The 12,105-nt window shown below is 38.3% G+C and overlaps 1 protein-coding gene across 1 annotated transcript in view; it reads right to left on the reverse strand.

Annotated features, from left to right (window-relative positions):
* OBFC1 (oligonucleotide/oligosaccharide-binding fold containing 1) overlaps window positions 1–11,470 on the reverse strand; it is a 25,341-nt gene extending 13,871 nt beyond the window's left edge. Inside the window, 4 exon segments of the mRNA XM_010294185.1 lie at window positions 225–386; window positions 2,175–2,246; window positions 6,605–6,700; window positions 11,338–11,470. Coding sequence (XP_010292487.1) covers window positions 225–386; window positions 2,175–2,246; window positions 6,605–6,700; window positions 11,338–11,470 — 463 coding nt within the window.
* Between the last annotated feature and the right edge of the window lie 635 nt (window positions 11,471–12,105).

A 12,105-nucleotide genomic window follows, 5' to 3' on the forward strand; every position in this document is an offset into this window, starting at 1 on the left:
AATCTAATCCCACACATTAAGTAGTATTGTTTTCTAACTGCTTCTACTTTTCTAACTGTTTTACACTGCAAAAATTGAAATAACGACATACGGATGAAAATCTCTTTAGAAAAATGAGATGCCAGAAAATAAAGTGGGAACTATTCAATGAATTACATACAGCTTAGGTATTCTCACAAATTCAGACAACTAAGTTACATATGTCACAGATCCATAACACTCACAAAAACACGAAGCCTGAATTTCTCTCTGTTGTCTGTAAGTTCGGATGTGACCTCTGACCCTGACAACATCCCCGATCCCCAGCTTGGTTTTCTGGCTCACCATTTCTTGGAGTTTCTTCATCTGTTCAAGCACAGTAAGACTGCTGGGTGTGCTTGGACGACCTGCAAGAAGTGGGGGAAAGGAGATCAGGCATTAAGGCCAAGAGGACTGTCCTTTTGCATTCGTTCAAACACCTAAGCATCACAGGAGTCATATTGTTAAAAAAGGGAACCAGGCACCATGTGTTCTGGGTAGCAAAACCTTTGGGTGACAAAGTTATTTTAGAGTATGATATTTATTTAAATAGTTCACCTGGGGGAAGAGTAAAAGGGAGGAGATACTGATTTACCACTGAAAATATCATAGATGGGTTGCAAAATTGAAACATTAATTTGAAATGGGTTTTGCCATTTTTTGATTTTGTCATGCTAAGATGGATGACAGGGGAAAAGAAAGGTCAGCCAAACTTTTTACATGAAAGAATGAGTCATCTGAGGTGGGGCCAAAGCATTCATGTGATGCAATTTCATGTCTACACTGAGATGAATGCAATTTGACAGAATTTCACATTTACGTAACACATTTTTGCAGAAGAGTAAATCCTTCATAACTTAAAACCTGATTAATGATCCAAGTATCCCAGATCACAATTACAACAGGCCAGAAGAAAGCGTCCTGTGCCCCCTAGGAGTTTTTTTCTTTAGCAGGTACAAATTAATTAATTTCCACTAATAACATAGTGTCCATTCAAGCACTACTGATGTACATGTAAAGTGTTCTTACTTTACAAGGCTGAAACAAACATTCTGCATCCTCATTCTATTTCAAGCAGTATTTCATGCTACTCCTTTAATGAATTTATGTTCCTCATAAAAAACTGATTTGACTGGGGGTCTCCATCATTTTTTTGGAAAGCTATGCCACATTACCTCTCTAAAAGTGAGAGCTGTATATACTCCAGTCAGGATCATTTATACCACTTGTCATATCATTGTTAAACTTAAGCAGGGGAGAATTATCTGTCTGCATAAACAGGCTTGTTGCACAGACATCAGCGTTTTTAACTTTTACGTCAATCTTGCCTTTCCCCATTCTATGTGCATGTAACCCTAACACTGGCAGATGACATTAGTAACATATATTTCAGTAGGATTTTATCAGCTACATATCAGGGCTGTCAATCTACTGCATGAGCTTTCAAGAAGGTCCAAAGTAGAAAGTATTCCATGCTTTAATCTACGAGAAATAGTGGGGGAAAAAAGGCAAAGAGAAAGCCAGACACTAGTGAGTTCTTGTTATTGAGTGCAATAATAGATTCACTTCAAATGCACAATTTCTGCACATTTAGAACTTTCCCAAATCATAAAAAACTGCTGGCATCCTCCCACTGTGTTTTAAGCTACTTTTGAGTTCATCGCTGACACTATATGCATGAGCAGGAAGAGAATATGAATGAAGACAAAGAAGAGAAGATGAATCCTGAAACCACTGTATCACAAGGGTGGGGAACGTAGAGCGGGTTGCTGGTCAATGGATTGACTTTGGAAACAGCAGCTATGGTGTGTGGCAGATTTCCAGCCTAGCTCCTCACTAGATGAAGTCACAAAAAGAACCATAAAAAGAGGATTCTCTGAACAATGTCACACAATGGAATTGAAATACCATACTACTCAGGTAAGGAAAAGGCATGACAGGTCACAATGTACTGTTTTATTGGCATCGTCATTGGACACAACACAGAAAGTAACACAAAACACCCAAAATGGCCGAGGCTGTAGGATGTGATGATTTAAAATTTTTAAAAAAGTGAGTTGAATTTGCTCTTCTGCAAGTTTGATTGTTTACTGAATTATTTAAGACAAACATAAGCAAAAATGTACAGTCAAAAGAGGAATTATTTGACAAATTACCTGATAAAGATGTCTCTGCTATCATGGGATTTTTCCAGCAGACACAATTTATAACTCCAGTACTATCATCCACTGTAAAAAAAAAAAAAATAAAAAAATTGCAAGAATTACAGAGTAAGAAAGCAAGTAGTGATGTTCCAAGAAATGAAGATACATAGATCTGTAGGAAGATGACTGCCAAGGATATCTCATTCCAATCAGTCTGAAAGGGAAAGTGGGTGCTCAACCCCTACGTGTACCTCTGAAATAGTCTCCACAGTCATTTCAGTCATGGAGGTAGCTCAGCACCAGATACCATGCTTATGGGCTCAGTCAGCAAAGTAACAGGTATATTCTTAAAAAAAGACCAAGCACTCATTTTAATTATGAGGCTTCAGTACAAGTATTGGATACTAACAAGTTTTAATCTAATTGACAAGGTCAGAAGAAGAATCAGTGTGGAAAACTGAAGCCAGGCAAATTAAAATAGGAAACGAGGTGCAAACCACAGAAGCATTATTCTAACAGTGAGAAAACAGCACTTCAACCTTGGGGGGTACAGTCATGTGAATAGACTAGCAGTGCTGCTACCTCCAGCTGCATTGGTTTCCACGCTAATATTGCGCACAAAGTCTGCTGGCCTTTCCTGTAGAAGATATTCCAGAAAGCAGAAAGGCAGCTCCTCTAGCCAGGAAGGACAGAGGACAGCACATGCTTGTGGTTCTGCTCTAAGCCAGGAATTCCTAACTTAAAGTATAGGTACTGATGGCATGCAAGCCACTTCCGTTGCTAAAAAAGCTTAACACCTTCTCCTGAGCACAGGAGGTATCTAGCTTTTCCTGTTTTCTTAGTACCCAATCAAAATAAGTTTCATGATTTCTGCCCTAGGCACTGCATTGTCAAGGACAGCAGAAAAAGACAAAACCCAAAGAAAACTAAAAAACTATCAGAAGAATCAAGTGTTCCGCAGATCAAGAGACTATATAGATGGCGTGTATGACACTCTTTAAATAAAAAGGAACTAAATGTCGGTCAAACCACAGCAAGGATCACGTTTCATGTCCAGCTAATGCTCCAAGCACCTTATTCCTTGAACGTAACCATCTCCAAGACAGAGCTTCCACTCTTCATAAATTGGAATCTGCAATTTTCTTCTGCTCCTTAAACCAGGTCCATGACTACAAAAGTAACAGCAATGTTTACCAGGAAGGTACTGATTGGTACCTGCAGTCGTTTCCTCTGGGAAATATAGCATCAAAGCAAAATGCCTTCACATTGTCTCACGTGTTTTGAAACAACTTCCCTATTTGGGGGGTCCAATTTTAAATCACTGTCTTGCCTTCCTGTTGCCTAGTAGCTGAGCTGCACATTTCTAATAACAAACATACAGCATCTATAAGAGGTAAGCAATTCCAAATTCCATCACAAAAGTATGCTCACCTCATTGCTAACCCCCTTTTGAGCCATTGTGTCTGCAACTATTTCAGCAGCTTTAATTTTGTACCAGAGCATAGATAATGATCTAGCTGGTAGGATATCCTCTCCTTAGTATAGATAAAAAGCAACTACTTTAGTAGGAGTCAGAGCCCACATATACCATGCCAAGCCATTGATGTAAGCCAGCAATGGCGTAAGAAACAGAGCAGATGACATTTCACTATTACATTACTACAGCTTCTAGTTGTTCCAGCTTGTGACTGGCCCTGTTGCACCAACTGTGATAGATATGCTTCCCAAGAAGAGTTTAGAAACAAAATAAACAAGACTTAAGGATTAGGAAGTCAGACTCCTCCTCATCAGTGTAACAGTTGAAACTGGAATCCTGGAGGAACTGACCTGTTCTTGCCCACAGAGAGAATCTGGTAGCAGAGCAAGACTCTGAAACAAAGTTTTCCTAGTTCACAAATAAAAGCTTTGAGCAAAAAGGCAAGTAACTCCTGAAGCACAGATGAATGAGAACTGTTACAATTGTATTCTAATTAGACAGGAGAATGTTAATCTATTTTAAATGCACTCAAGGGGTCTACAAGCTTTGAAAACTTCCTGTGCTCCCTGTGCCGCCCTTCCTCATCTCCTTGGCTTTAAACTTTTGTTTGTTTGTTTTTTGTGGGTTTGTTTTTGGGGTTTTTCTGCTTTGTTTGTTTGGGTTTAGGGTTTTTTTTTGACTCTTACATTAACTATTGGAGGGGTAGCACTCTCAAAGCTACCTGGTAAATGAGATACTGTCATCATTTTTATTTCTTTATAACAAAAAGGGTATGGTTCTTGTAGGGCCAATGTGAACTTTCTGAGATCCCAGTAAGATTTTTTGTTTGTTTGTTTGTTTAGGCAAGTGCTTTTCAGCCTTTCAAAACAGTTCTGGAGTATAAGGAAAAACACATCTGATATTGTTTGGTTTTATTAAAATGGAAACGGGGAAAAAAAAAGGTCAGAAAGGTGTGTTAGCTAAAATATTAGCTAATTCACTCTCTTCTACAATTATTATTTTGTTGCCAGTTCTGGCTGTATAGTTTTCAGCACAGCGAGGACCTAAGATTCTCTTAAAATGAGCAGTGTGTATTCTGAAGTAGAGAGATAGGAAATGGTGGGGGGAGATAGTGGCAATGACACCAAGACATTTCAGTTCTCTATCAGAGAAAAAGCACAAAGGGGACTTGCTTTGTAAGTCACTTTTAAGCAGATGGAAAGTGAGCAAGTACTGCGCAGCGTGTGGCACTCCAACTGACGCAATGCCTGCTCTGTGACTCACCAACCAGAGTCTGTTGAACTGTGAGATGCAAGAAGTTACAAGCAGGAAACGGTCTAAGAAGTTACAGTTTTACGCTGGCGGAGTCAGCCTGCCTGAAAGGGAGGGCAGGCTGGGGAGGGGCACCTGGCAGGTAGCCTGAAAGCTCAAAGCAGGAACTGCTGGAACAAAGAGTGGAGTTGGATGTGAAAGGACAGCCAGGCTCACCCAGAGCTGTACTTCAAGGTTGGCTGATCTAACGCTAAGGCTTTAATTCCATTACTCTGCAGTTTCTTTTTATTTTTCTTGCTCCATTTTCTGCCACAATCAAAGATTTTCAACAACTTTACATCTAAACTAATGCTGAAAGCAGTGTGGGAAACCCTCGCCCATAGAATTGTTTTTGCCTTGGTAATTTTGATTCTGTCTTCCTTTGCTCTTACGATGCGATAACTGCATTTGCATACTAGTGTAATAAAAGAATAACAGCTGACGTTCAATTTATGTTTCAACACTTCATTACATCATCAATTACATCTCCACCTCTTAACTTAGGTGCTTGTTTAGCCTGTGCTACTTCAAGTGTCAGAGAAACTTGTGCTTCCAAACTCATTTAGCATAACGGCTGGGTAATAACAAACATCCAGATATAGACTTAAAAAACATCTAGAACATATCCACTCTAAGAAACTGTAGGGACATTTCTATAGAGCACAGAGTCAACTCTAAGCAGCCGCACCCAGTGCAGAGTATGCTATATGCACTAGCAGTTAATGCTACTCTGCAGCAATATGATGCAACCACAGGTGTTGTGGAAGCTGGGACCTGGTTATGTTTTCAACTGTATCTTCACAATACTCCTGTGAGTCAGGGAAGTGCTGCTGCCTCAATTTTATAAGTGAGGGAATTGGGTAAGAAGAAGTGCTCTGTGACTCAACCTCCATAAGGTAGAAAATCACAGCAGAGGAAGACACTGGACATGAATTCAAGTGCTTCAACAGGATCTATGCATTTGGCTCGCCCTTCCTACTGTGAGATGACCCCCCCCACCTTTTGAAACTTGCCACATCACCACTACTCCACTCTGCTTTTTCTCCAGATGAAAAAGACAGCTGAACCAAATGACAATCAGATGTTTCCACGTTAATAAAATACTCTCAATATTGGGAAAAGCAATCGGGAGGAGACAACTCCCAGCTGGTCTTGGCAAGGACTGGTACTATGATGCTTGAGCTAGATTTGCTAAGGCTCTTATGCACCTAAATATAAACAAGCTCCTGACTGCTATTAAAAGCTGGCTCCAAGATGTGACAAAACGTACAAAAGTCAGAAGGGATTTCTAAGGTTCAGAAAGGAAGAATTGAATTCCCATTTGCAGGCACTGTTAAATAATTTTACATCTGACCAAAGGAACGGCATATGAGAGGAAGACGGTGGAGTCCAGTGGCAAAGCAATAATCAAAATTAAGATTTGCTAGATGACCCCAAATGAATCAGTTAGTCTGCTTTAACTATTTGTTTCTCTACTTTTGTGAAGATACAGTAGCTTCCCTAAGTTTGCTAAGTAATGTCAGCTGCAAATACAGCTGCTGCTACATTATATTAAGGTAAAAGCACAGTTGTTTCAAGAACAAACAATGATCAAATAAGGCAACTTTTAAGTTCTAACTGTAACTAAGATTAGAAGGCTAATAAGTGCAAGCAGAAAGAAACAAACTTTTCTTACCTCCATAATTATAAAAGGCATCTCGCTCTTTCATCTGGACCACTATCCCGACAACATCCACCTGTCTTACGGGATGTCCATAATAAAAGAATATACCTAGAAACAGAACATTCTTGATTACTGTAATTGTGTATTTCTTTCAACATCCTACCATACATAGTCACATTTGTCATAAAAAAACCCCATACTTTCTTACATATTTGATATATCTTAAATTATATCTGTGCCTATTCCTGTGAAAAATCCCCTGGATCAGTGAGGACTGGGAACACTACAAGGAAGAATTATCAGCTCTACTTAGGATACCAAAGCTTGCTTTTGTAGTGTCAGAACTTTATTAACCTCTTATTTTCTTGCACATTTGGATCTGAAAAAGTTTGTTTGCTGCACGCATTAGGGTTTTTTTTAGGTTTTTTGTTCTTGTTTTTGTAGTTTCATTTTGGTTTGGGGTTTTTTTTATTTTTTTTTTACATCTTCATCAGGCTTCAGAATAAATAATAGAACACAATGGAAGCAGCTTGAGCTTCTCACAATGCAGCTGTTACTGATTAAGGCAGAGCCTCCAAAAGGAAAACTAACATAATTCTACCTTTCATTTCTAAAAGAACAGGAGCCATTGGGGGCAAGGGGAGAGAAACAACCCACTTAGACTGCAGCGTACACTATGCAGTCATGGTGGACAGCATCCTGAACTTCAGTTTCTGAAATAACATGTTCAAAAAACATCCCTTCAAAGCTATTTTTGTGCATCTATAATGATGCCTTGAATAACGTGTCCAGGAAACAGGGAGAAATCAGAGCCCAATGGACTTTGACAGCACTGAGGTTGCCACATGCCGTAATCCCTTTCAAGAGTGACAAGTGTTGTTCACAAACACTGACGTAAACATTACACACTGAAGCCTCACAGTCCACTAGCAGGAGGATAATAGGGCAATAAGTTCCAGATATATCCTGGTCTGGCTAATTTTCAGTCAATGTGTTTTCTTCAGTCTTCAAATACCACTGCTTTACTTAAATATGCCAAATGGGATGTTCAATAACTGTCTTCTAAAAACTAGGTAACTCAAGGGACTCAGAAGGGAACATTTGGCTCCATACACTATGGCAAATCTTATTCTATTTCCCTTATTTCAAAGGGAAAAAGAAACACTGCAGCAAGGGAGTCAGAGAAAAGTTCAGTATTTAAAAAAAAAAAAAAAATCCCAAAATAACTTGTCCTACATAGCTGTCAGCCTTAAATGAGCCTGGCATTAACTTCCCTAACTTTCTTCATGTAAGAAAGACAAAAAAAGCAAAGTTTCAGAAGAAATCACAGGTGATCAGCCAAGCAGCTCATAAACAGAAGTTTTGCTCATAAAAAAACATGGCAATGTTTTGCAGATGCATCTATTGTTGTTATCTTAGAGTTGGCTATACTAATCGTGCAGTCACTGGTCTGAGCATAGAGAATGTTTAGCAGGTCTGTCCACTTTTGTCTCATTCCATTTACCAGGACAGCAATAAACACTGCTATAGAAACCCTCAATGGAGGTGCTCCTGGTGTATATGATTATCCACTAAACCCTACAAAGTATCTATAAGAGAAGGTCTGGGTCGTTTCAGGGTAAATCTGTGGAGCAGAGACTCCAAGCTCTTGACTGTGCAAAAAACCAACACATTATTATGTTAATTTCTGAGTTAGTAAGCCAAGTTTTGGCAAATGACAGACCAGATGAAACTGTTCTCTCCATCCCCATAAACTCACAGAGAACTCCATCCTTACTCTCCAAGAAACTACGTGAATTCATTTGAAAGATAAAATTATATTTGCAGTATTAAAAGTTGTTGAACTTGACGACTTCAAGGTGCAAATTTTTTGTCCTGTCAGCTATTTTGTTCAAATGATGTTCATATTGGTAGCAATAAAAATATACTAAACATTCGAAGCTATGTGGAAGCACATTCAGTCAAGTTCCTAGTAACCCAGTAAATAACACGTTCATATGCTGTTACCACAACAGGAAGCCACAGCAGCGGTATAGGGGGCTATAGATACAGAGCTCCCTACAGCAAGTTCTGGTCATGTCTTTACCAGCATTACTGAGCACTGAGCTGTTTGCCATTGCTTTAATTATTATTACCTCCTTTTATGCTATTTGTAGCTTCTCTCACTTGTTGATAAGCTGTCAAATGCAGTAGTGCATGATAACTCTGAGAAAAGCTCATTTCCATGATGTGATTATGTGCTACAACTGAGTTTGACACCCACTCTCATTTCAAGTCCTCTAAGACAACACAATTGCTGTTTTTATCTGAGAGGTTTTCCAGCCTTCTTGTCACCATTTATAGCAGGAGAGTAATTGGCCAGGTTTACTGCTTTCCTCTGTGTTGTTTTAAGGGTTTAGTCATTGTGGCATCAAATCCTAATGCTTAAAAATGGAAAAAAAAAAAACTTATTAGGTCATTCAGTCCATTTCCTCAGGGCCAATGCAAGACCATTCCGTACAGTAAATTCCTGGCAATCTGTAGAGTCAGGATATAAACAATCCCAGTGAAGGGCATCCCACCTTTTTCCTGGGAAGGCTGCTCCACGGCTTAGCAGATGTCATTTTAAGGATGTTTTTCCTGACATTCAGTCTGTGTTTCTTTCCATTCCTCCTAGTTACAACTCTTTGTTTTGCACTCATTCATTCTTAATTACCATTACATATTGACTGATTTATAGCCAATCATATACTTAGCTTCAGCTGGTCTTTAACAAACCCATTAAAGGCAGGAAACATTGACAGCAAACATCTACCACCTTCCTTCCCAAAAGACTTTTTTTAGTGTTTCTGTTGTGCTATCATTTGTTGCCAATAAATAAGATACACTGAAACAGGTCTGGTTTGCTATATATGTAGCACCAGTAGCATGAACAAAATTCAGGATGTTTGTTATATGAAATTTCATTTTATTCTTTAAAGTTTTGTTTAGAAAATGATACAGAATTGCAAGCAAGCTTAGCTGTGCAAAACACCAGATGCACAGGAAGTGGAGAAAGCTCACATGCACCAATTTTAAAAGCTGATATCTTGACATGACAGATACCACTTCCATCATCTTAGAAAAAAAAAAAAAAAACACAGTAGTAACAAAACTGAAAGAGTTCCTGAAGCAGAAGACAACTCAATTAAGTAAAAGAACAGGAAGGGAAGAGAGAAGGGAAATTCAGGTAATTTATAGAGGTGAAAATAAAGAGAGCAGGATTTTGCTTTCTAGGCTGTTCCTGCTTTTATGAAATATGTTTGTTGATGTTTATAAGTTTAATTCATCTGTATGTATTTGTGTGTCTGTCTGTGTGTACTAAAATGTCCAAGTCCAAACTATACTCCTATTCTGCTGACATCGAATTGTTATTGTATTTTGTTTAAAAACAATTAAAATGTCTTTAATTGAAGCAGGAACAGTTTTTTCCAGATTCATTTGCTACACCAACACTACTATAAGACCACACACTTGAAAAAGGCCTCTAAGTATTACTCACTCTAGTACAAACATCAACAACAGACTGTAGCCTAATTCTTGCAATGGATTTAAGACAAAAGTCTCCCATCACGTTAAATAACAAAAAAGTATATATACTGGACTTTGCAGTTTGTGAATTCCCTATGTATGTAAAAATGATTGCAAGAAGGCAAAAAACCACACCAGTCCTTTATTTCTGCAAGAATAGTACTGCTGTTATCTTTGCTGTTGAAGAAAAATAAATAAGAATAACAAAACCTATAAAGCAGAGCATATTCAGAGGCAAACAGATGTACCTTGTCTCTGTGGAGGGGAGGGGGGAAAAAAAAAGAAAAAGAAAAAACCCAAACAAAACACCAAAACGAGACAAAAACCACACACTTTGCTTAGGGTTTACTGCTTTTCCTCATTAATTCTAAGTTCCTTGGGTTCCTCCCTGATAATCTTGCACCTTGTCAAACTTCAGTTTGGAGTAGTGAACGCTTCTACAGCGGAGAACATACTGCAGTCTTTTTAAGTCTTTGTAGTGAAAACAGAAATTCAAGGTCAGACCCATGTTGCTTTAGACACCGTACACATGTGAGCGATATTGGCTGAAGACCAGCAGGAAACAGACTGCAAAGCATACAATTTCCAACAATGGTTAGGAAATAAAAGGTGTGGTATAACACACATGTCAGAATTTACAATAAAGGTTGTTCAAATGTATGAAGATTATCATATATCTGTCATATCTTGAAATTAAGCAGACAAAGCCTCAAAACCTGTATCTGTTTTATATTATAATAATATCCAGAACAAAAAGCAAAACACATACTCCCAGCAATGTCATCAACTGTCAAAATTTTGCGACAGAGGTATAAAACCCTTCTCAAATGTTGTAGAGACAGTGGGAAGATATAACATGTATGGACAGAAAGGACCAGCATTTTTAGAATTAACTTTATCAGAATATAACAAGCACTACCACACAGAGGAATCACATTACTTTAATGTAGAAGAAGTTCTGTATCTATATATATGAGAGGAAGAAAAGCCATTAGAACAAACACATTTTATTTTTCACACATATGTCATGTACAACCTGTTGTTCTTAGAACTGTTAAAGACACTAATGTCACTTAGCTTAGGGGCATGGAAAATTACTGGTGTTTATGAAGCATTCTGCAATCCCTGCATAAAGAGCACAACACAAATCAATTATAATTCTGTGTGCATAATAATCAGCACATATAGGTACATACCTGGCACTTGTTTAGATTCTCTCATTTCTTTTATATCTTTAATATAGAGTCTTGCAAATGCAGAAAATACAGGATCCATCCCCCAGTACAGAGAAGGTGTCTCTTCTTCATACTTCTTGGACTTGGACTGCATTCAAAACCTATGAACACAGAAGAACTTATAACTATTTTCTACACAGGTAAAGCGCTGTTTACTTATGTTCCAACTGAATGAAAAAATAGCTTCTGATTTTACACAAAACAATACAGCAGAGCTGATGAAGAGACACAGGAACTTAGATCTAATACAATGTTACCTTTGTGTCACCACATGAAATATTCAAAATACCAATACTGATGATTTACTCAAAATACTGAGACTCAAGGATTTCTTCTCTATGGACCCATAAATAGAGTGCAAAATACAACGCTTCTTTAAAAGAGCAGGGTTGTGGGATACTAATTGGTTATTTTCTGTACGATTGATTATTCCCCCTCCCCATCATCCCATCACTCTTTTTCCCTTCCATAAGATACTCTCCTCATTGTTCATCCTGTGCTTTATTGGGGGTGGGAGGTAATGCTTATTTTACATAAAATAAGAGCAACCATCCCTTTTGAGCATACAGTCTCTAATGGTTCTGTAATTGTTACTTTCGCCTTTTACCTCTCAGATTTCCCTGTTTAACACCTGCTATCTTCTGCTGTTACCAGAGCCAACTCTCTGCTTATCACAGAGTTGATGTTGAAAAAAAACAGCACTCAATTCAGAAAGGATCCTTGCAGAGA

This window comes from Phaethon lepturus, unplaced genomic scaffold (genome assembly GCF_000687285.1).
Source record: "Phaethon lepturus isolate BGI_N335 unplaced genomic scaffold, ASM68728v1 scaffold44249, whole genome shotgun sequence".
In the NCBI taxonomy this organism is placed as follows: domain Eukaryota; kingdom Metazoa; phylum Chordata; class Aves; order Phaethontiformes; family Phaethontidae; genus Phaethon; species Phaethon lepturus.